Source organism: Balaenoptera physalus (genome assembly GCF_965194825.1).
Source record: "Balaenoptera physalus genome assembly, chromosome: 13".
Classification (NCBI taxonomy): Eukaryota; Metazoa; Chordata; class Mammalia; order Artiodactyla; family Balaenopteridae; genus Balaenoptera; species Balaenoptera physalus.
In genome coordinates, this window is record NC_138892.1 from 81,121,447 (window position 1) to 81,148,002 (window position 26,556).

The 26,556-nt window shown below is 36.5% G+C and overlaps 1 protein-coding gene across 14 annotated transcripts in view; it reads right to left on the reverse strand.

Annotated features, from left to right (window-relative positions):
- Nucleotides 1–26,556, reverse strand: part of FGD4 (FYVE, RhoGEF and PH domain containing 4) — a 219,791-nt gene that overhangs the window by 37,969 nt on the left and 155,266 nt on the right. For 5 of the 14 annotated variants that reach the window (XM_082419699.1, XM_082419698.1, XM_082419702.1 and 2 more), the window contains 3 exons: nt 12,233–12,322; nt 10,107–10,252; nt 9,494–9,650 (listed from right to left, as the gene is read on the reverse strand). The exons of 1 other annotated variant lie outside the window; for it this stretch is intronic. In XM_082419699.1, coding sequence (XP_082275825.1) covers nt 9,494–9,650; nt 10,107–10,252; nt 12,233–12,322 — 393 coding nt within the window. 8 more of the 14 variants (XM_082419703.1, XM_082419704.1, XM_082419694.1 and 5 more) reach the window with 8 other exon arrangements.

Below are 26,556 nucleotides of genomic sequence, written 5' to 3' on the forward strand. Positions count from 1 at the left end.
AAGAAAAGGACCTACAAAAACAAACCCAAAACAATTAAGAAAATGGTCATAGGAACGTACATATCGATAATTACCTTAAACGTGAATGGATTAAATGCCCCAACCAAAAGACATAGATTGGCTGAATGGATACAAAAACAAGACCCATATATATGCTGTCTACAAGAGACCCACTTTAGACCTAGGGGCACATACAGACTGAAAGTGAGGGGATGGAAAAAGATATTCCATGCAAATGGAAATCAAAAGAAAGCTGGAGTAGCTATACTCATATCAGATAAAATAGACTTTAAAATAAAGAATGTTACAAGAGACAAGGAAGGACACTACATAATGATCAAGGGATCAATCCAAGAAGAAGATATAATAATTATAAATATATATGCACCCAACATAGGAGCACCTCAATACATAAGGCAACTGCTAACAGCTATAAAAGAGGAAATCGACAGTAACACAATAATAGTGGGGGACTTTAACACCTCACTTACACCAATGGACAGATCATCCAAAATGAAAATAAATAAGGAAACAGAAGCTTTAAATGACACAATAGACCAGATAGATTTAATTGATATATATAGGACATTCCATCCAAAAACAGCAGATTACACATTCTTCTCAAGTGCACACGGAACATTCTCCAAGATAGATCACATCTTGGTTCACAAATCAAGTCTCAGTAAATTTAAGAAAATTGAAATCATATCAAGCATCTTTTCTGACCACAACGCTATGAGATTAGAAATGAATTACAGGGAAAAAAACGTAAAAAAGACAAACACATGGAGGCTAAACAATACGTTACTAAATAACCAAGAGATCACTGAAGAAATCAAAGAGGAAATCAGAAAATACCTAGAGACAAATGGCAGTGAAAACACGATGATCCAAAACCTATGGGATGCAGCAAAAGCAGTTCTAAGAGGGAATTTATAGCTATACAAGCCTACCTAAAGAAACAAGAAAAATCTCCAGTAAACAATCTAACCTTACACCTAAAGAAACTAGAGAAAGAAGAACAAACAAAACCCAAAGTTAGCAGAAGGAAAGAAATCATAAAGATCAGAGCAGAAATAAATGAAATAGAAACAAAGAAAACAATAGCAAAGATCAATAAAACTAAAAGCTGGTTCTTTGAGAAGATAAACAAAATTGATACACCATTAGCCAGACTCATCAAGAAAAAGAGGGAGAGGACTCAAATCAATAAAATCAGAAATGAAAACAGAGAAGTTACAACAGACACCGCAGAAATACAAAGCATCCTAAGAGACTACTACAAGCAACTTTATGCCAATAAAATGGACAACCTGGAAGAAATGAACAAATTTTTAGAAAGGTATAACCTTCCAAGACTGAACCAGGAAGAAATAGAAAATATGAACAGACCAATCACAAGTAATGAAATTGAAACTGTGATTAAAAATCTTCCAACAAACAAAAGTCCAGGACCAGATGGCTTCACAGGTGAATTCTATCAAACATTTAGAGAAGAGCTAACACCTATCCTTCTCAAACTCTTCCAAAAAATTGCAGAGGAAGGAACACTCCCAAACTCATTCTATGAGGCCACCATCCCCCTGATACCAAAACCAGACAAAGACACTACAAAAAAAGAAAATTACAGACCAATATCACTGATGAATATAGATGCAAAAATCCTCAACAAAATACTAGCAAACAGAATCCAACAACACATTAAAAGGATCATACACCACGATCAAGTGGGATTTATCCCAGGGATGCAAGGATTCTTCAATATATGCAAATCAATCAATGTGATACACCATATTAACAAACTGAAGAAGAAAAACCATATGATCATCTCAATAGATGCAGAAAAAGCTTTTGACAAAATTCAACACCCATTTCTGATAAAAACTCTCCAGAAAGTGGGCATAGAGGGAACCTACCTCAACATAATAAAGGCCATATATGAGAAACCCACAGCAAACATCATTCTCAATGGTGAAAAACTGAAAGCATTTCCTCTAAGATCAGGAACGAGACAAGGATGTCCACTCTCACCACTATTATTCAACATAGTTCTGGAAGTCCTAGACACAGCAATCAGAGAAGAAAAAGAAATAAAAGGAATACAAATTGGAAAAGAAGAAGTAAAACTGTCACTGTTTGCGGATGACATGATACTATACATAGAGAATCCTAAAACTGCCACCAGAAAACTGCTAGAGCTAATTAATGAATATGGTAAAGTTGCAGGATACAAAATTAATGCACAGAAATCTCTTGCATTCCTATACACTAATGATGAAAAATCTGAAAGAGAAATTATGGAAACACTTCCATTTACCACTGCAACAAAAAGAATAAAATACCTAGGAATAAACCTACCTAGGGAGACAAAAGACCTGTATGCAGAAAACTATAAGACACTGATGAAAGAAATTAAAGGTGATACCAACAGATGGAGAGATACACCATGTTCTTGGATTGGAAGAATCAACACTGTGAAAATGAGTATACTACCCAAAGCAATCTACAGATTCAATGCAATCCCTATCAAATTACCAATGGCATTTTTTACGGAGCTAGAACAAGTCATCTTAAAATTTGTATGGAGACACAAAAGACCCCGAATAGCCAAAGCAGTCTTGAGGGAAAAAAATGGAGCTGGAGGAATCAGGCTCCCTGACTTCAGACTATACTACAAAGCTACAGTAATCAAGACAATATGGTACTGGCACAAAAACAGAAACATAGATCAATGGAACAAGATAGAAAGCCCAGAGATTAACCCACGCACCTATGGTCAACTAATCTATGACAAAGGAGGCAAAGATATACAATGGAGAAAGGACATTCTCTTCAATAAGTGGTGCTGGGAAAACTGGACAGCTACATGTAAAAGAATGAAATTAGAATACTCCCTAACACCATACACAAAAATAAACTCAAAATGGATTAGAGACCTAAATATAAGACTGGACACTATAAAACTCTTAGAGGAAAACATAGGAAGAACACTCTTGGACATAAATCACAGCAAGATCTTTTTTGATCCACCTCCTAGAGTAATGGAAATAAAAACAAAAATAAACAAGTGGGACATAATGAAACTTCAAAGCTTTTGCACAGCAAAGGAAACCATAAACAAGACGAAAAGACAACCCTCAGAATGGGAGAAAATATTTGCAAATGAATCAACGGACAAAGGATTAATCTCCAAAATATATAAACAGCTCATTCAGCTCAATATCAAAGAAACAAACACCCCAATCCAAAAATGGGCAGAAGACCTAAATAGACATTTCTCCAAAGAAGACATACAGACGGCCACGAAGCACATGAAAAGCTGCTCAACATCACTAATTATTAGAGAAATGCAAATCAAAACTACAATGAGGTATCACCTCACTCCTTTTAGAATGGGCATCATCAGAAAATCTACAAACAACAAATGCTGGAGAGGGTGTGGAGAAAAGGGAACCCTCTTGCACTGTTGGTGGGAATGTAAATTGATACAGCCACTATGGAGAACAATATGGAGGTTCCTTAAAAAACTAAAAATAGAATTACTATATGACCCAGCAATCCCACTACTGGGCATATACCCAGAGAAAACCGTAATTCAAAAAGACACATGCACCCGAATGTTCATTGCAGCACTATTTACAATAGCCAGGTCATGGAAGCAACCTAAATGCCCATCAACAGACGAATGGATAAAGAATTTGTCGTACATATATACAATGGAATATTACTCAGCCATAAAAAGGAACGAAATTGAGTCATTTGTTGAGACGTGGATGGATCTAGAGACTGTCATACAGAGTGAAGTAAGTCAGAAAGAGAAAAACAAATATCGTATATTAATGTATGTATGTGGAACCTAGAAAAACGGTACAGATGAGCCAGTTTGCAGGGCAGAAGTTGAGACACAGATGTAGAGAATGGACATATGGACACCAAGGGGGGAAAACTGCGGTGGGGTGGGGATGGTGGTGTGCTGAATTGGGCGATTGGGATTGACGTGTGTACACTGATGTGTATAAAATTGATGCCTAATAAGAACTTGCAGTATAAAAAAACAAACAAACAAAACAACTAATACTAAACTTTCATTGGGTTATTTGTATGGAAATATGTTAATATAAATGTTTCAGACATTACATGAAATTTCTAAAAATCTTAAAAACAAAAACAAAACAAAACAAAACAAAACAAACAAAAAAAAGAATCTGCCTGTCAATGCAGGGGACACGGGTTTGAGCCCTGGTCCGGGAAGATGCCACATGCCGCAGAGCAACTAAGCCCATGCACCACAACTACTGAAGCCTGCACGCCTAGAGCCCGTGCTCTGCAACAAAAGAAGTCACCGCAATGAGAAGCCCACGCCCTCAACGAAGAGTAGCTCCCACTCGCCACAACTAGAGAAAGCCCATGCGCAGCAACAAAGACCCAACGCAGCCAAAAATAAATAAATAAACAAACAAATTATAATGTCCAATATTCAGCAAAAAAAAAAGAGATATTCAAATAAATAGTGAAGTATTAACCTACACTGAAGAAAAAAGGCAGTCAAATAAAATTGTCTCTGAGTGAACTTAGATACTGGATGTAGCAAAGATTTCAACACAGCTATTATATGTATATTCAAAGAAATAAAGGTAATCATATTTGAAGAACATGAAAAGTATAACAACAATACATACATACATAGCAATTTTCAAGGAGGAATCAGACAGTATAAAAAAGAACCAAATGAAAATTCTGGAGTTGAAAAGTACAATAACTGAAATGAAAAATTCACCCCAGAGACTCAACAGCAGAAATAAGATGGCAGAAGAATCAATCAACTTGAAGGAATATTAATTGAAATCATACAGTCTAAAGAACAAAGAGAAAAAAGGAAGAAAAGTGAACAGGTCTCAGAAACTCACATAATGGGACTTCCCTGGTGGAGCAGTGGTTAAGAATCTGCCTGCCAATGCAGGGGACACGGGTTCAAGCCCTGGTCCGGGAAGATCCCACATGATGCTGAACAACTAAGCTCGTGTGCCACAACTACTGAGCCTGCGCTCTAGAGCCCACGAGCCACAACTACTGAGCCCACGCACCAAAGCCTGTTACTGAAGCCTGTGTGCCTAGAGTCCGTGCTCCGCAACAAGAGAAGCCACCACAATGAGAAGCCCACTCACCTCAACGAAGAGTAGGCCCTGCTCGCCACAACTAGAGAAAGCCTGTGCACAGCAACGAAGACCCAGAGCAGCCAAAAATAAATAAATACATAAATTTAAAAAAAAAAAGAAAGAAACTTGGGTAATGAAAATATGAAATTCAAAGAAACAATGGCTGAAAACTTCTCAAACTGATTTAAAAAAATCTACACAACCAAGAAGCTCAATCTACTCCAAGCAGGATAAATACAAAAAAGATCCACATCATTTTCAAACTATTAAAAGCCAAAAACAAAGAGAAAACTTTGAAAGCAGCAAGAGAAAAGCGATTCATTACATACAGGGGACTGTCAATACAATTAAGGGCTAACTTCTCATCTGACACAAGGGAGGACAGAAAGCAGTGAAATGACATTCAAATTGCTGAAAGAAAAAAGCTATCAGCCAAGAATTCTGTGTCTAGCAATGCTATCATTCAATAGTGAAGAAAAAAATATTTTCCAAATAAACAAAGCCCAAGAAAATTCATTGCTATTCACTCTACCTCACAAGAAACACATCATTTTCATACTGAAAGGAACTTATTCCAGAAATGGTAAATATATGGGTTAAAAACATATTTGTAGACTTTCTTCTTTTTTCAAATTGAAGAATAGTTGATTTACAATGTTGTGTTAGTTTCTGGTGTACAGCAAAGTGATTCAGTTACACATATATATTCTCTATCCATATTCTTTTCCATTATGGTTTATCACAGGATATTGAATATATTTCCTGGTGCTATACAGTAGGACCTTGTTGCTTATCTATTTTATATATAGTAGTTTGTATCTGCTAATCCCAAACTCCTAATTTATCCCTCCCGCACCCCCCTTTCCTCTTTGGTAACCATAAGCTTGTTTTCTATGTCTTTGAGTCTGTTTGTTTCGTAAATAAGTTCATTTGTGTCATATTTTAGATTCCACATATAAGTGATGTCATATGGTATTTGTCTTTCTCTTTCTGACTTACTTCACTTAGTATGATAATCTCTAGGTCCATCCATGTTGCCACAGATGACATTATTTCATTCACTTTTATGGCTGAGTAGTATTCCACTGTGTATATATACTACATCCTCTTTATCCATTCAACTGTCGATGGACATTTAAGTTGCTTCCATGTCTTGGTTGTAAATAGTGCTGCTATGAACATTGGGGTGCATGTATCTTTTCGAATTAGAGTTGTCTCTGGATATATGCCCAGGAGTGGGATTGCTGGATCATATGGTTACTCTAAGTTTTTTAAGGAACCTCCATACTATTCTCCATAGTGGCTGCACCAATTTACATCCCCACCAACAGTGTTGGAGGGTTCCCTTTTTTCCACATCCTCTCCAGCATTTATTTGTAGACTTTTAAATGATGGCCATTCTGACTGGTGTGAGATGATACCTCACTGTAATTTTGATTTGCATTTCTCTAATAATTAGTGATGTTGATCATCTTTTTATGTGCCTTTTGGCCATCTGTATGTCTTCTCTGGAGAAATGTCTATTTAGGTCATCTGCCCATTTTTTGATTGGGTTGTTTGCTTTTTTGTCATTGAGTTGTATGAGCCATTTGTATATTTTGGAAATTAAGCCCTTGTCGGTTGTACCATTTGCAAATATTTTCTCCCAGTCCACAGGCTATCTCTTCATTTTGCTTACAGTTTCCTTTGCTGTGCAAAAGCTTATAAGTTTGACTAGGTCCCATTTGTTTATTTTTATTGCCTCAGGAGACTGACCTAAGAAAACACTGGTACAATTTCTGTCAGAGAATGTTTTGCTATATTCTCTTCTAGGAGTTTTATGGTGTCATGTCTTATATTTAAGTCTTTAAGCCATTTTGAATTTATTTTTGTGTATGGTGTGAGGGTGTGTTCTAACTTCATTGATTTACATGCAGCTGTTCAGGTTTCCCAACACCAATTGCTGAAGAGACTGTTTTTTTCTCCATTGTATATTTTTGTCTCCTTTGTCGAAGATTAACTGACCATAGGTGTGTGGGTTTATTTCTGGGCTCTCTATTCTGTTCCACTGATCCACATGTCTGTTTTTATACCAATATCACACTGTTTTGATTATTGTAGCTTTATAGTATTGTCTGAAGTCTCAGAGGGTTATGCCCCCAGCTTTCTTCTTTTTCCTCAGGATTGCTTTGGCAATTCTGGGTCTTTTATGGTTCCATATAAATTTTAGGATTATTTGTTCTAGTTCTGTAAAAAATGTCATGGGTTATTTTGATAGGGATTGTATTAAACCTGTAGATTACTTCCGGTAGTATGGCTATTTTAACAATATTAATTATTCCAATCCAAGAGCATGGGATAGTTTTCCATTTCTTTGAATCATCTTCAATTTCCTTTATCAATGTTTTATAATTCTCAGCATATAAATCTTTTACCTCCTTCATCAGGTTTTATTCCTAAGTATTTTTTTTTTTTGCTGCAATTTTAAAAGGGATTGTTTTTTTATTTTCCCTTTTTGATATTTCATTGTTAGTGTAAAGAAATGCAACAGATTTATGTATGTTAATCTTGTATCCTGTTATGTTGCTGAATTCGTTTATCAGTTTCTAGTAGTTTCTGTGTGGAGTCTTTAAGGGTTTTCTATATATAGTATCATGTCATATGCATGTAATGACAATTTTACCACTTCTCTTCCAATTTGGATACCTTTTATTTCTTTTTCTTGTCTGATTGCTGTGGCTAGGACTTCCAATACTATGTTGAATAGAAGTGGTGAGAATGGGCATCATTGTCTTGCTCCAGATCTTAGTGGGAAGGCTTTCAAGCTTTTCACCGTTGAGTGTTATGCTGGCTGTGGGTTTTTCATAAATAGTTTTTATTATGTTGAGATATGTTCCTTCAATACCCGTTTTGGTAAGAGTTTTTATCATGAATGGATGTTGCATTTTATCAAAAGCTTTTTCTGCATCTATTGAGATGATCATGTGGTTTTTGTCTTTTCTTTTCTTGATGTTGTCAGCATCACATTGATTTGCATATGTATATCTTTTTTAATATTCTCTTAACTTCTTTAAAAGACATAAAATTGTACAAAACAGTGATCATTTCACTATATTAATGAGTTTAAAACACATATAAAAATATTTATGTAACACAGGGGCTTCCCTGGTGGCGCAGTGGTTGGGAGTCCACCTGCCAATGTAGGGGACACGGGTTCGAGCCCTGGTGCAGGAAGATTCCACATGCCATGGAGCAGCTGGGCCTGTGTGCCACAACTGCTGAGCCGGCACTCTAGAGCCTGCGAGCCACAACTACTGAAGCCTGTGCTCCTGGAGTCCATGCTCTGCAACAGTAGAAGCCATTGCAATGAGAAGCCCACGCACCTCAACAAAGAGTTGCCCCCGCTCACCGCAACTGGAGAAAGCCCGCGCACAGCAACGAAGACCCAATGCAGCCAAAAATAAATAAATAAAATAAATAAATTTATAAAAAATAAATATATATATATTTATGTAACACAAAAGAAGGCAGTCAAGGAGCAAAAGAATCCCCACCCAAATAACCTTATGTGATCTAAAGAATTCCTTTTCAATATTTAAACTTTAGCAAAGAAGAAATGATTAACAGTTTTGACTAGAGAATCAAACAGAAATTACTATGATATTATTAAAATGTATTATCCAGGTTTGATGAAATTTTAAAAGTCAGGACACATATATAAAATGACCAAAAAAAAAAAAACCCCAAAATGAAATAAAACAGAAAACAGTTGATCCTTGAACATGGGTTTGAACCGCACAGGTCAACTTATATGCACATTTTTTTTTTTCAGTAAATGCATACTACAGTACTACATAATCCATGGTTGGTTGCAATTCATGATGCATAACCACGGATATAGAGGGCTGACAGTAAACTTATCCTGGGATTTTCAAACACATTGGGGATCAGCACACATAACCCTTATGTTATTCAAGGGTCAACTGTAATTATGTTTCCAAAATGTCAGGGTTTATAGCAATCATTCTTTATATTCATTTATAGTCATTCCAACATCTCAACCTCTGAAAGCAAGCAAGAGAGACACAGAGCTGAATGGGAACTTACTTTGTAAATTAATGTGGACCCTGATAAAGCCAGACTCTCCTTGCCTCAAAAGCAAATGGAGAATTCACTGTTCAGTATTTGCACATGTTCAATAAATATTTTAACTTTGCAGAGATGATTTCTGCATAATTCAGACCAGAATGGAATTTGGCCAGGTGTCTCAAATCTCTCAATCTAAATTTTAGATCTAGCAGACCTTATGATTTGTACAGAAAAAGTAATTATAGCCTTGAACAAAAGAGTCCTATTACCTGAATGTCTTCAATTATTGATTTGAACTGGGGAATACGCTCTGTCATGTTTTTAACCAATTCCATTGCGTTATCAAATCCCTTCACATATTCTCCATACATCTTAAGGAATGGGGCCAATTTCTGAAGGATGTCACCAATTCTAGGGGTAGTTTCCCTGTATAAAACATAGAAACAAGTTGTTAAGATTTCTTAAAAATGAGTGAATTAAGAGGACTCCAAATGAAGTAATCACTTTCTACACATACCCTGAGCTTTGTCAGATCCACTTTGCTATGAGATTGATAGAGAGCGAAAAAGCACCTTTTTACAGGGAGTTTAGGAATGACACAGTAAAGAGAGATGCTTTACTCTTGGAATTCTTTTAGCTCCAGGTTACCCTTAATATCCTGTCTCCACTAATCAAACTATAGTTTGGAAAGGAGAGATGAAACCTTTTTCAACTAAAGACAAAAATGTACCACAAGGTCTTTCAGTGATCTTTAACATAAAATCTTTGCGTAAATGTTTGTTTACAGCTCTGTGTAGCATTATTATTTCAATTTAACAGCTGAATAACACAGCTTCTAGTATGACTTCCTTAGATATATTATTTGCTATCTATGCCTCTTACCATTCTTGCATTCTTTTCTCCAGCTCTGGCAATAGGAATTTACTATGGAAGGCATTTATTGATGAAATATTAGAAAAGATTTTATTCACCATCTCTGCTGGAAATGAGCCTCGATTTGCTTCTTCCAGTAGTTTGCAATAAAATACCTGAATAAGAGAATTAATGCAAACATTACTTCAAATTTATTGGTCAACCATCTAGCACTGTGCTAAGGCACATAGTGGGCTCTTAGTAACTTTCTGTTGAATAAATGGAAAAGTTCGTGATTCAAGAAATCAATCATTTTTGAAATGTAGGAGTGAGTATATGCTTTAAGAAGAACCAGGAATTAGAATTAGGAAGCTTTGACTCTAACCTAGGCTATGTCTCTATGTGGGATGTTAATCTTTTCTGTTCCAGAGAATTTCCAGTTGAGGGTAACAGGATTTACCCTTCCTATCCATAGGCACAGTTAAAAGATGGAAAACTATATAGATGCATAATAATTGTGGTATTTTCCACTCCTCCTTATATTTTGAATGACTTCTATGGCACATATTACATATTGCCCTTTATTATAATTTGTTAGCATGTATTCTCATTTTCCCTATTAAAACTGTACACTCCTTGGGGAGGTAGAACATTGTGATTTACTTCTCACAGTAGAAAAGGTGCTTAAAAAATATGTGGTCAATGCATGAACAAAAGAGTATTTCAGTTCTCACATGTTTCCCTGCTTTAGTAAATAATAATGCATGGTAACTTAAAACTCAGAAATGAGGATAAAAAGATCTTCTCTTGTACATAATAACAAGTATCTTAAAGACAGTAAAAAAAAGTTTTGCAGTCTTAGCTCTACTCCAGTAGGGCTACTATACCTCTTAATTGCCATTCTGTTAAATGTAGGCAGAAAGAGGTCTGTTCTTTCATAATGTCCAGATGGTTGTTTATTTTCTAAATTTACCTCCATTGCATTTTCTTGGGAGGCAAAAAGAATACAAAATTATGTCCTTAGAGACTCCAATAGGTTATTTTAGTAATTAAGACTAAATTCTAAAAGGTCAGCAACAGTAGCTGACAAGATAATATGGCTGAAAAAAAAAAGAAAGAAAAAAAAAAAAGTGCAATGAGGAAAAAACACATTTCCACTAGGGGAATACCTAAAAGTTTCAGGTCTGTAATCGCCATGAGGAGAAACATTGTTTCAAAGGCACAAACCAACATGAATTGATTGACTTATGGTGAAATTCTTAGGAAAGTGAGTATTTGAGTCACAAACACATTGTCTCAGAGAACACAAGTCTTAATCCGGCCCCTTAAGGCTCACCCTAACAGGCATGTAGTCTACTCTAGGAACTGATAAAGAGGTGTGCCAAGGATGGCCTGCTCCCACGAAGTTCCATTTTTCCAACTGCAATAGCGGGACCTCTTCTTGCAACTAATTTACTCAAAGTTGGCAACTTTATCTTTTAATAAGAGGAGTCTGTATTAGCAGACAATCTACCAATTATCTTGATCTTTTATCACTGAAACAGGATTAAGAGGCCATCCTGTTTAACAGTTATTCTTAATGATGCATTTTAAAACTTTCTTTGCAAATGTATATTTGAGATGATTCACAAGCATCTACCATGATGAAAGTACAAAATGTTATTCACATATTCAACAAATATTTACACCTGGCACTGTTTTTAACGTTTTATGCAAGGCCGAACAAGTGAACTCTCAAAATTCCTTCTGGCCCTATGACTGCAGCAATTCAGATCATTCACAAGGGCTGAACAGCAAGTGAGACAAGAATCAGTGATGTATTCATGTCAACAGCAGAATCTCCTATTTACTAACACGGCCTTCAGGATCACAATAAGTGGGCAAGAAACAGAGTAGTGTTTAGGATTGAAAGACACAGATAAAGGCATTTTGCGACTCATACAGAGAGTCCTTCAATCTGTTTTTTATGAATTATGAAACCTTTATACCTAATGAATTCACTGACAGAGCTGAAAATGTTAGAGAGCTCCTTGAGGAAGTAGCTTTCACTTGCCAAAAATGGCTAGGTCCTTCTTGCAGTTTCTAAAACACTTAAATTACTAAGTTAAAATGATGTACAATGCTAAAAAATAAAATACTGAAAGGGAAAATATTACCTGATCTAAGAGGTCAAGTCGGCTGACGTAAGCTCTTTCTGTAAGCAAAAGTTCATTGGCTATTTTGTGAAGTTTTTGCTCATTAGTCTCCTGAAAACAGAACAGATATTCACATATTAGGAAATAAAGCTTGGACAGTATTTCTCAAGTAATAAATATTATCAAATGGTTTCATCAAGGACTCCCCTGGTGGCGCAGTGGTTAAGAATCCAACTGCCAGTGCAGGGGACATGGGTTCGAGCCCTGGTCCGGGAAGATCCTACATGCTGTGGAGCAACTAAGCCCATGTGCCACAACTACTGAGCCTGCGCTCTAGAGCCCGCGAGCCACAACTACGGAGCCTGCGTGTCACAACTATTGAAGCCCATGCACCTAGAGCCTGTGCTCTGAAACAAAAGAAGCCACCACAATGAGAAGCCCGGGCACCGCAATGAAGAGTAGCCCTCGCTCACCGCAACTAGAGAAAGCCCGCTTGTAGCAACGAAGACCCAATGCAGCCAAAAACAAACAAACAAATAAATAAATAAATAAAATTTTTGAAAAACTGATTTAAAAAAAATGGTTTCATCAAAAGTTTTCTTAAGCTTCTCAGGTACCCAATTCCTTTCAGTCTTCAAGGAACATCCAACCAGAAATGAAAATTAGAAATCAGCTAGATTTAATCTATGATAACTTCTTTGATCTCTGTATCAACACTATCTTCCATCTTTTCCTTTTAACATCTTTTATCTTTTTTACTTCCCACTTTACTTTCCTCATTTTCCCCCTACCTCTCTCAGGCTACTCTTTGGACATGTTTTTATCACTCTCTCAAAGATCTTGTTTAATTATTAGCTCTATGCACAGAACTTTTTACCTTAAAAAAACTTTATTATGGAAAAATTTCAATCATATATAAAAGTAGACAAAATAGTAAAACAAACCCCCATGTGTCCATCACCAAGATCCAACATCAACTCATTGTTAATCTTCTTTCACCTATGCTCGCACCCACCTCCCTCTATCTATATTATTTTTAATTAAATCTAGACTTTAATATTTCTTCAGTTTATATTTACTTAACTCTTAAATATCTTTGTATAACCTTGCTAGTGCCATGAGGATAGGAACATTTTTTCCTTGTTAACTGCTCCATCTCTTGTATCTACTGCAGTGCTTCAATAAAACACTGGCACTCAATAAAATATCACTGAATGAATGAATGAGAAGCAGTCTCACATGACTAACTATTGCTGGACATTTATTACCACTTTGACATGTTGTCAATCTAAGACCAAACTCATCGTTTCTGTAAAATCTCCATCCTACCGCCACCCTCCAACCTTACCATCCTAGCAATGGTTCCATCCCTTTCCAGTTAGCTGACTTAAATTACTTTAAGCTTAGTTCCCTACCATAAAATCCAGTCAGCCACCAACTCCTATTCATGGCATTTTGTCTTTAGCATCCATCTTTTACGCTCTCATCACTGCCACCCTGTTTTGCTCATACCTTATCTCAAGCCCAGGCCAATCAATAGTTGCCCAATTAACTGATTCCATTATTTTTTTTGGCTCTAACCCACCTTGAATACTATCGTATGAGGAATTTTTCTAAAACTCTGCTCTGGGGATGTCCCTGGTGGCACAGCAGTGGTTAAGAATCCGCCTGCCAATGCAGGGGACACAGGGCCGATCCCTGGTCCAGGAAGAAACCACGTGCTGCGGAGCAACTAAGCCTGTGCACCACAACTACTGAGCCTGCGCTCTAGAGCCCCCAAGCCACAACTACTGAAGCAAGCATGCCTAGAGCCTGTGCTCCGTAACGAAGAGTAGCCCCTGCTCGCCACAACTAGAGAAAGCCTGTGCACAGCAACGAAGACCCAACGCAGCCAAAAAATAAATAAATAAAATTTAAAAACAAAACAAAACAAAAACTCTGCTCTGCTCACCTAATCCTAATTCCCATAGGAAAACCCAAAATTCTTCAATAGTCCTCTTCTCACTGACAGGATAAAATCCAGACTCTGCGTACCATCCAGAGTTGTTTCTACCTAGTTACTTTGCTGAAATAATTTTCTCATTCTAGGAGAGTATGAAATATAATAAGAGTTTAGTAAAAACTTTAGTACCAAAGCAGACCAAAGTGTACTTTAAACCAGTGTCTGATTTGTGTAAATGCTACATTTTAAACTATGTATAAAATGCTATTAAGTTGTATAAATGCTTCATTGTGTTAAAAACATATGACATCTACTTTATGCTTTATATGCAATATATGTTCTGACGTGGTAAGTTACCATGCTGCTTCTTACAGAACTGAGGTATTTTTATGTGAAGTCTTTAGGGTAAGGTAACATAATATGTTTAAATAATTTGTGGTCTCAGAAACACTGAAATAAGAACTGTGTAGTAATCGAGACTTCCCTGGTGGTCCAGGGGTTAAGACTCCTGGATCTCATTGCAGAGGGCCCAGCTTTGATCCCTGGTTAGGGAACTAGATCCTGCATGCCACAATTAAGAGCCCACATGCTGCAACTAAAAGATCCCGCATGCAGCAACGAAGATCCCGCGTGCCACAACTAAGACCCGGCGCAGCCAAATAAATATTAAAAAAAAAACTATGTAGTAGTCAAATTCCATAATTAGTCAAAGTTTTGGTTTAACTTAAACTCAGAGTGAAGTACTAGCATTGTTGCTTGCCTACCTGGCATCCCTTCCCCGCTATCTCTTAATGGTATCCAGATTTGGTTAGTGTGTCTACCCCACTACTATGTAGCCTTTCCTTTGGGGAAACTGACCTTATCCACAGATCAAAAGGGGAGCCCTGAATGGTGTCACAATCAGGAGTATACAGCGATAGGTTCAGGGGCCAATGAGACACGAGGGAATATGCACTGGGAGCTTTGGAAAAGGAGGCTCCCTACTCTTAAGGAAGAACCATGGAAAAAGAGATCTCTCTTTGCTGCTCCATGTAAATGAGGGTACATGTAGTCTTGAGTGCTATAAGCAGCCATCCCATAACCACAGAGATGAAGCCAATAAACTTCCTTATTGTTTAAGCCAGGTTGAGTAATACTGGTGTTATTTGTAGCATCCTGATTAATACAAAAAACTTAAATACTAAGAAACATATGCAGTATATTCCATGAAACTGATAAACTTTCAAGAAATTTTTAGACAATCACTATTTATAGAGAAGAAAGTAAAATACTTAATGAACTAAAAATGTGACTTTCAAAGATGTGATTAAGTGTAATAAGTAAATACATAAGAACTCTATCAACATTTCAGAAAAAGTTCTACACACTCACAGGAAATACTGACCTGCACCAACACTACAGCCATTTGTTTTGGTTTTTTAAGCCAGATTTACTGAGATGAAATTTACAATTAGTAAAATTCACCCTTTTGGTGAATAGTTCTAGGAGTTTTGACAAATGGTTACAATCATGTCACCACCACCACCACAATCAAGATACAGAACATTTCTATCGAAACTTTTCTTAGGTCTCTGCAGTCAACCCCACTCCTCTTCCACCACCAGCTCCTAGTAATTGTTGATCTGGCTTGTTCCAGAATGTCATGTAAATGGAATCACACAGTATGTGCCTTTTGAGTCTTGCTTTATCAAAATGCATTTGAGATACATCCAAGTTGCTATCAGTATTAGTAGTTCATTCTTTTCAAGCCCTTCATTTTATTCTAATAGTGGAGATATCTTCTTGACCCACTATACTTTTTTGTATTTTCTAATTCTAGTTCTAGCTAATATCTTTAAAGAAAACAATCCAGCAGAATTTGTGCCATGATAAAATAATACATCTTTTGTAAGTCAGAGAATTCATTAAACAAGTCATAATGTCTACTATTGCTATGCAATGAAGTCACCCCTGAGGTCTTCCATATCCTATGAGATCTTAAATAGGAAGCTTCTAAGAAACAATCTTTTTGCTGACCGCAAATTATACTTTAGCTGAACGTGGCAAATTGTGGGTATCCTGGTTGTATTTTGCAAAATCCAAGGGTATGCCAGCAGTTATTAGTAAAAGCTATATTCCTTCCACACAGATGGTCTTCTAACATTAGGTCCCTGACCTTGCAAAAGCCAACACAAAGTAAACTTGCTGACATATGGTTTAATCACTCACATATAAGGTTTGTGAAAAGTTACTAGGGATTTTGTGGTGGAAGTGACGACATCACAGGCTCATGGAGCCTTTCTTTAGGTTAATCACAACAATAATAGCATCACCACAATAAGAACAGCTAACTATTATTCACTCATTGCTTGTTATATGCCAGACTGTTACAAGTATTTTACACAGATTGACTGGTCCTTACAACAAGTCTATAAAACGGGTGCCATTATTATTCCTATTTTATAGACAGTATACACAAACAAAACAAAATTCCAGAGCTTAAAAAAAAAAATCCAAGGCTCAAAGAGGCCAGGAAACTTGCCCAAGGTCACACAGAACCCAAATGAATCAGATTTTATTCACATAAGAGAGTATGTGATTTTTGAGTAACTCTTCAGTAAATATTTGGCTCTCACTCTAACCCTTCTTTGCAACAAAAAACAAGACTGTATTAAGTGCCTACAAGTGAACAGACTAACAAAATACTAACTATCCACTTAAAAATGGAATGTGCATTTTAATTTATATACTGATTATTTTTCCAACATAAATTTTATTTAAAGCAGACTTTTTAGCATTTAGTAATAATTATCAGGTATAAAAAATTCAGTCATATTTGATGTAATAATATGATGGCTTCCAAATTTTAAAAAATTAGTTTAGGTTCTGAAACTTACCTATAAGTACATTTAGGGAGAAATATATGATCTCTCTGCATGTACAGGGCTCAATTACTCTTTCAGACTTATGCTTAAATAATGCACAAAGTAGTTTTAAAGCTGCTGGTACATTGGGGCTGTAGCCTGATATTTTTTTAAATAGCACTTTACTAAGAAGTCATTTATTTTTGTGATTCTTTGGAAAACAATAATGGTTACACAATACTGATTTGATGAGTAATCCCATTTGATTCTTTTGGAGCTGAATATACAGGCTTGACTTTTCAAAATAATTATAAATATGCTATTTAAAAAGTATCTTACTTTTGATATTCCTCTATAAAATAAAGGGATTGGTTTTCTTTCTTTTTTTACTTGCAAATATATACTATATTGAAAGCTGATTCTCAGAGTATTGCCTCAAACAAAAATACACTAGAGTATACCTAAACTATCAGAACTGAAAAAGTAAGATACATTCCTCTTACACTAATAGACTATACAATTTATTTTCCCCTGCTCCTCTCTGCTCAATGCATTCCTAGGCTATTACTGTGTACCTTTACACCTCTGAGAATCTTTTCGTAGAGATCTGCTCCATTTTCACTTGGGTTAGGGTCAGCCTAGTTATTAGTCACTGTACCCACTGGCACATGAAGTGTTGCAGTGTCAGTTCTGCCTCCTTCCTTGCAGATGTCACCAGCTCCTGCAGGTCTTTTCAGACCTTTCGGCATGACTCTTCCATATGGCAGGAGCCGGGACAAAGAGCAGCTCTCAGAGTTCTGGATAGGCAGAAAATGCTTGTGTGGAGCCAGCAATTCACTCTTCAGAATCTTAGTGCCATATGCCCTGCACATGCCTCAAAACCCCAAGCAGGGGAGTAGATACTTTGAAAAGAATTTCACAAATGCCAATGAGCAACTGTTTCCTGAAAGATGCTTTAAGGGCAGAATCTTAAACTGTTTAAAAAGGAATCAGATATTGATACTATGCTTTATAACTCTTCAATACATGTCCTCATGTGATTTCATTTTAAGCAGGAAGATTTTTTTTCCCCTAAAAACACTGAATCAAAACTACTAAAAGTTCTTATAGCCTTCTCCATATGTATATTTATAACATATTCCATATGTTATATTTAAAATAATATCTATATAAATTATCATGTTTTATAGGACCAGAATGGATGTTTCTTGCTCGTGGGGAATTTCTATCCAAATCTGTCATCAGTTAATTGTATTCTACCATGCAGAAGGAAGATGTGGTTTTGTATAGGTATGTGTCTCTGCATTCCCTGAAGTCCATTCTCTCATAGCAAGATGAGTCAACTTAGGAAATAAACGCTTGATTTTGTACCACAATTCATGAGATGCATCAACATTTTGATATGTCATTTTTAAATGTATTTACAGACATCAAAATCTTCAGTGTGGTTCCAGGTGATAATTAAAAATTAGATCACAATGATATTTAAATGTCACATAATTAGTCTATCATCTCAAAACACAACTTAAAATCTTTAATTTTGTGTTAGACACCTTCATTCCAGTATTCCTTCTCAGTATACTAAAGAGCAAGGTAATCAAGGGAAGTTATCACAAGTGAGCGATAGGGGCAACTCCCGCTATTTATTGGCACTATTGTACGTTCTTCACATGAATTATCTAATGTAACCCTCTTAATACTCCCGTGAAGCAAGTAGCGTTATCCCCTCATTTTATAGACGAGGAAGCTGTGTCCTAGTGAGGCTGGGTAACCTGCCCAAAGTCACGCAGCTACTAAGTGACTAAGCTAGGATTCAATGCAGGTCTGTGAAAACAAAGTTCGTACTCTGCTACCACCTTTTAACTAAGAGAACTCCCCCTGGATCTGGGGAATAAGAAAATGAGAAGGTAAGGGAACAAAACACAGACTTTGTGTTCTATTAAGATCATGCAATAATGCCATAACTAAGGTCACGTGGTCTCAGGGAAGAGTTCTAATCAGGAAAAAATTTATCACCAGGTTCACATTACAAGAAAAAGAGAACGCCCACTATGACATGCAGGCATTATTCCTTTCCCTGCTTCATAATATAGTGTCACAAGAATAAACAGTCTGTTACTTTAACATGATCCTTCAGGAAGCTTTGGGAGCAAAATCCAAGCCTAATTGTGACCAGCACCAGTATTTTTCGAATCTATGTCCTCTATACTGTTTATCCAATTCGAAAGAGGAGAATAGGCAAGTGAGAGCTTTTAATCTGAAGGTTTAAATTACATCCTTTTAAGAGAGGGTGGGGGAGGAGGGAGAAAGAGCCTGCACTGAGAAGAACAATTTGGTTACTTGCACAAGATCAGACAGGAAGTGACAGCAAAGAGAGAAGAACTTTGCTCTTCTCACACCCAATTTAGTATACATTAGACTAAACTGTCCTTTGGGTTTAGCAGAAATTAAAGATCAGACACCAAGAAAATGTAATATATACTCACAATCAATAACTGAATTAAACTATCCCAAGCCTAGGCAGAATATCAAAGTAATAAGGTCACATAAATATTTCTGGTGATGATTCCCCAGAGTTAAAACTTTGTACACATTAGTGAGTGCCTCACATGGCACGAGGCATGCAAACTTACCTCTGTGTATCCTGTAAGGGAGCACCTTAGTTTAAAATAGAACTGAGAGAGAGGGGCTGGGATCTTCAGCAGGTAAGCTATGTTGAACTTTGGTCTATTAAGGGACATCTCAGGTCATGAATCTATTCATCTAGATTTACAAATGAGGAAACAGGATTTTTATTTTATGTTTTATTTAACAAACACAGCTCACATTGTTTCAAGGCACTGTTCTACGTACTTTACAACTATTAAATGATCTATGCCTTGTAAAAATGTTATGAGGTAGGTAATATTACCTCCATTTTACAGATTAGGAAACTGAGATACAGAGATGTTTAAGTGACCTGCTCAAGGCCACATAGCTGGTAAGTAGCTGAGCTGGGATTCAAACATAGAGAGTCTGGCTCTTGAGCCTATCTTCCTGACCACCAGGTTATGGTGTATCACTCTCTGTTTTGTTTTTGTTTTTTTTACGCCACATACAACACTGTGTTTTCAATATCTGACCTTTCCTTTTCTCTCACACCCATACTGAATCTTTGTGTACCCTGTGACCTCCAGGCACCTGACTTTCCAGACTCTGCCTGAGTTCTCCATTTCTGCTAACAACAGGTAATTCATCCTCTCAGCCATGCTCCAAACCTTGGCTTTACCTTTGAGCTTTCCTTTCCTCTTCATCCCATGATATCTTAAGTAATGGTCATTTATTTATCTTAATCCTCCTTCTCGACTGGTAGTTTTCCTCTTTGAATTTACTGCAGTGACTTGAACACAGTATATGTGCAATATAGATTCACTGTATTTAATCTGAATACCCAGGTTTACTGAGCTACTTAGCTATAATGTCCCAGTAAAGGCCTACGTCTCCAGGTTAACTTCTAGTTCCACATTCTAAATGATGACCATCCTCACAAGCTCACCAATACCCCCCTGTCCCCCACCCTCTCAGTCCCAGTGGTTCTCATGACACTGCTCTCTCTTCTTCTTTCTCCTCTTAGACAAATCTCTATGTTCCCCTTTCGATTATGCTTGTGCTCTCTAGGGCTCAGTTCTTGGCCTTCTTCTGGTTCCTACACATTCTATTTTGGCAATATTAATCACATGCTTATGTACATCCTTTTACATTCCTACCCTCTTTCCTGAGCTCCAGATCCGTATTTCATCTGCCTAATTAATATCTCCAAATGGATGTCTTGCAGGTGCCATAAACTGAGTAGCATAAAAGTAACCTAATCAGCAACTCTACTCCCTCCCCTCATTCCAAACATAATCACTTTCCTTCTTGTCTGTCATCTCAACCAAGGCCTGCAGAGTTATACTAAAGTGCCGTGTCTGAGATCACACAGCTGGGAAGTAATGGGGCTGGGATTGGAACTCACCTCTTAATTCTAAAGCTTTCATCCTTAACCAATAACCCATAATGTCTCCAGAATATTCCATTTTTGTTTCAGGTATCTTTACCTGGACATTCCACAAGTCCTTTAAATTCATTATGTCTAAATCCAATTAATTTTTTTGCCCCCCAAATATGTTGTTCTTTCTATTCTCTTGTAGTTCAGTAAATGGTACACCGTCTGCCACTTCATCCAAGCTAGGAGTTGAACATGACTCATTCCCTACATCCAGTCACGCAGTTCTCAGAAATCTCTCTCCCTTGTCCTAACCGTCTGCTTCGTCCAGGACCTCTTCCTTTCACACCTGTACCCTGCTCCATCTGTTTTTCCTTTCATCTGAGTCATTTTTCCAAAACCCACAGATGTATAATCATGTCACTTCCATGCTTTAATTAAATGCCTCTTAGGCCAGATAGTATTAGGCTTATGGAAAGTTTGAAATAACATGGGAAAATACCTATGTTTAATCCTACAAAACAGGATGCAGAATGACCATACATTATGCTACTGACATATATTTGTTAAAAATATCAGCTGAGAAAAACAAGCTGGAATGTTAGATATCAAAGCATTTTTCTCTGGGTGGTGGAACTATGAGTGATTTTGTATTCTCTACACTTTGCTGCATTTTCTTGATTTTCTATGAGGATTATTAATTTTTATTCAGACTTTGAAAAATCTTTTTTAAAAAGTCTCCATTGTTTTCAGGGGAAAAAATACAGCTTAGGCACACAAACCCATTGCAATTTATCCTTAGCTTACATTTTCTTTTTAAGCCTATCCTTCTACTCCCACACTCATTTCACTAGCCCTTCTGGCCTCTATTATGAGGCCAGAAAACCCCTAAACATGGCAGCTACCCTTTTGTTTCTACTTCTCACACCTGCTCTCAGCCTAGATGCACTCCTCTTCCCTACCTCCCTGTTCCTGTCTATTCTGGACCACCAGCACCTCCCACTCCTCCTTCAAGCCCAACCCTGATGCTTCTCAGCAGCCTGTCCCTCACCAGCATTCCTTCAGGCACAGCTGTTTTCTCTTCTGTGTTTCCCAAGCCCTTTTTGCACCATATCATGCTGATTTACTTATGTCTTTCTCCCCTCAGCAGACTGAGGCTTTGTGGAAAGGGCTTGCCTTGTTCATTTCTGTTTCCAGCACCAAGGAGAGTGAGCCTGCACACTGAATTTTTAAAGTGAACAATAGCTGGTTTTATTCAGGTGCAGGCTCTCTGAAGCACACTTTTTCTCATTTCTTTCTTATATCTTTCCAACATACTAAACGGAGTCACCACAACATAAAGAAGTTTCTGAGTTCCCCATCAGTTCTAAGTGAATAATGAAAAGCTACCCTCAAGGCATTTATGAACTATCCACATGGTTAGTGAGGAAACTTTTCCATTACTCTACACATCATTTTAAAATGCCTACGACTTTAGTTGGAGCTTTCATTATAATACTAGCAACAATGAAAGATCGATTAGTAAAGCTGGATAATTTCTTCGCTTGTGCTGCCTTTCACTTTCTTGGAATTAAAGCTGATTTGGCAAAAGAAGAAACAGAGGTGTAATTTAATACTTGCCTTCAAATCTAACAAGGCCTCAACAGTTGTCCCCTTATCTTCCAAGAAGTGAACCAAAAGAAATTTAAAGCTTTATGGGGGGTGGGGTATAAATTGGGAGACTGGGATTGACATATACACACTACTATATATAAAATAGATAACTAATAAGAACCTACTGTACAGCACAGGGAACTCTACTCAGTACTCTGTAATGACCTATATGGGAACAGAATCTGAAAAAGAGTGGATATATGTATAACTGATTCACTTTGCTGTACAGCAGAAACTAACACAACATTGTAAATCAACTATACTCCAACAAAAATTAATTTAAAAAATAAAAAATAAAGCTCTATAAAAAAAGGACTTGTAGCCCATCATAAGAAATGGATAACCAAAGTAAGCATTATGTTTTACCTCTCAGAAAACTTTGATATCTCATATTACACCCTATAAAATTAATCAACAATTTTAAGAAATACAATTAAACTTAGTGAGGAGAAATTGAAGGAAAAAGAGGAAAAGTGAGTTAACTTGTATTACACCACTAGTTTTCTGTTTGCAATTTACTTCTTTTTTTTTTTTTAATCAAGCCTCACTGTCTTTCTTTTTTTAAAATTAATTAATTAATTAATATATACATTTTTATTTTTGGCTACATTGGATCTTCATTGCTGTGCATGGGCTTTCTCTAGTTGCGGTGAGTGGGGGCTACTCTTCGTTGTGGTGCGCGGGCTTCTCACTGTGGTGGCTTCTCTTGTTGCAGAGCACGGGCTTTAGGCGCGCGGGCTTCAGTAGTTGTGGCACGTGGGCTCAGTAGTTGTGGCCCACGGGCTCTAGAGCGCAGGCTCAGTAGTTGTGGTGCACAGGCTTAGCTGCTCTGCGGCATGTGGGATCTTCCTGGACCAGGGCTCGAACCCATGTCCCCTGCATTGGCAGGCAGAGTCTTAACCACTGCGCCACCAGGGAAGTCCTGCAACTTACTTCTGAATGTGCTTTTCTGTCATTTTTTCCCCTAGGAGATGATTATCTTTCTTAACTTTTGAGTATGTTCAAAAGTTATAAACCCTCAAGGCTTATATAAAACTATAATAAGTAAAATAGCAATTAAAAAACCAGAAATAAGCAGGAAATAAACATTTACATTTTTAAAAAAATATATGTTTCTATAAGTCTCTACATTGTGGACACCACCTTCATCTATCTGCCCACTTCACTACATAGTTTCTTTCATTTTTGGTGAAAGGAAAGATTAACTTTTAAAAAATCTGTTTCTTAAAAAAAAAAAAATCTGTTTCTTTTATATTCTTGATAAAATTGCTATTATTATAGTTTTAATACATTGCTACTCTGAGCTTATGTTGGCAATAACAGAGATTCGTTATTTATATAAACGTTAGTCTTAAAAAGTGCATATCTACACACTGATATTTGGTTTGCTGTATGAAATAGAGAGGAAGGAAATACTTTGAATAAATCTCAGAAAAAACTACCAATCAACCCATGGAAATATAACCTGGATATTAAAAGACTTGTGAAAACTGTGAAAGAAATTTTCATTTCCATGGCACAAATTGATGAGTGCAGCATTCAACATAGTGTATTTCTACTAAAGCTCACCCACTGAAGCCTACAAATCTGAGAAAAGATAACTATTTTTAATGAAATTCATTCTAACCCATTTACCTGAGTCTCCTAATATAGTTTAAGCTATTTATGTAAACCCAAATTCATCATGCCAAACAAGAATTATAATACTGTTGTTATCCCCTGATGCCCTCAAGTACCATTCCTGAGTGCTCACATGCATACACACTACGATAGTCGTTGACCCCTACCTTTCCTGTAACTTACGGGTTTTAGTATGTTTCCTTACAATGTTGTATAGATGTTATGGAAAAACCCGAACAAACTTTTTGGCTCACCCAATAACATCTTCTTTTTAGTAGATTTCAATCTGTAATCTGCTGTAATACATGATTAACCTTAATTTAAAGATACTATTAACACGTTGTGGTTGAAAGCTAAAGGTATCATAAGGTGCTAAAATTTTTCTTTGATTCTGAGATTTTAAAGAATTATCTGCTTACTTTGAGGTGTCTGGCTATATTTAGATCACTGGTGCAAAAAGTTTAAACATTGGAAAAGTGTTGCTTTGCTAAAGTATAGTAAAGTCAACAGTTTCAATGAGGTAGGTATTATCTTTTACATGGTAAAAATAACAGTATTCTATATTCACCACTGTAAGTGATTCTTGATCAAAATACATCAGATAATCAGTGAAACAGTTACACAAGCTGAGACTATTTTCAAGTCTGTACTCAATTATTAATAATTATTGTTCAAGATCTATTTTAATATGTATCTACTTTCCTGAACTATCTTTGCAATTCTATTGTACCCCCACTTTCCATCCCCCAATCCCTCATTCTTCCACTCCTGGTGTGCAATTCAGGAAATGTCCATTAAATTTAATTCTGGTTTAAATGAAAGTTAATAAGACTATTCTGATGTAAATCTCTATATCGAGTTATATAAAGACTGAGGTAACTTTTTTACAGTTGTCTGCATAGTGAAACTCAAATACTCCATGATGTCTTAGAAGTTCAACACATTAGATGGTTTAAGAAGCAGCTGACGGGAGGGATAAATTGGGAGACTGGGATTGACATATACCCACTACTATATACAAAATAGATAACTAATAAGGACCTACTGTATAGCACAGAGAACTTTTCTCAATACTCTGTAATGAACTATATGGGAAAAGAATCTAAAAAAGAGTGGAGATATATATATATATGTATAACTGATTCACTTTGCTGTACAGAAAAAAGTAACACAACATTGTAAATCAACTATACTCCAATAAATTTTTTTTAAATGTGTATGTTGGGAATGACCATGAAGTTCAAGTCATCGGGGTGCAAGACATTTGAAAGGACATGTTAGGTGATAAGGTTGAAATACTGGGTCAGGGCTTTGGAAAGTTCTCCAACTGATACAATGAAATCTTTCTACATAATTTTTAAGAAATATATAGCCATTTAGAAATTTTTAGGCAGAATAGTATGTGATCTAAGCTTCTCAGAGTGACAGCATATTGCAACAGTGAGAAGCATGGAGTTAGGCTGGAGCTAGACTGCTGGGTTTCTCAAACTTTTTTTTTTTTTCTTATCTGCCAAAGAAAAGTATTGGGCAGTAGGAAAAGCACTAGCTTTGAGTTAGGCAAATCTGCATTGAACTCTCTATTCTGTCACTTATTAGATTTGAAATCTTAGATAAGCTACTTAATCATTCTGAGACTCAGCTTTATTATCATTATATCTATAGTGCTAGGTTGATATTAAATGAAATAATTATGTAAAGTGCCTAGCAGTTAACAGATGCTCAGTTAATGGTTACTATCATTTTTATCATTATTGTGTAATCTCATAGACTATATGTCCTCTGAGAATATGAACTAAAGGTTTTCATCGTGTACATAATTGTTTTAAGGCATCGAATAGCGCTGCACCGTAGAAGTGACATGAAAACCAATTTGAGATTACAAACAGGAAGATGGGTCAGACTGCCTGTTCCTTCAACAGATCGCTGGTTGCACTGTAGTGTTAATAGTTTTAGAATCTTGTGTACAGCACTATTTTATCTAGTTACTTTTAAAGTTATTTGTAAATAATTTTCTAAATATAATACAGATCTGCGAACTGAGAGATCCACTACATTTAGGTCTTAAAGAGAACAGAAAATCCTGCATATCCTGCCCAGATATGTCACTATTTGCTAGATATGGTAATTTTTCTCTTTTTAAAAATATATGACAGCTAGCTCAAGTTTTTAGTAAATGGTATTAAAAGGAACATCAGGATGCTTTACATTGAGTCTGTGTCATTTTATAATTTGGTATTAAAACAAGAAGACATCGTGCAAGGGAGGAGCACTAGTAAATTGAGTCCTCTTTAGACAAAGCTGAGAAACATCTTTTTAGTTGCAG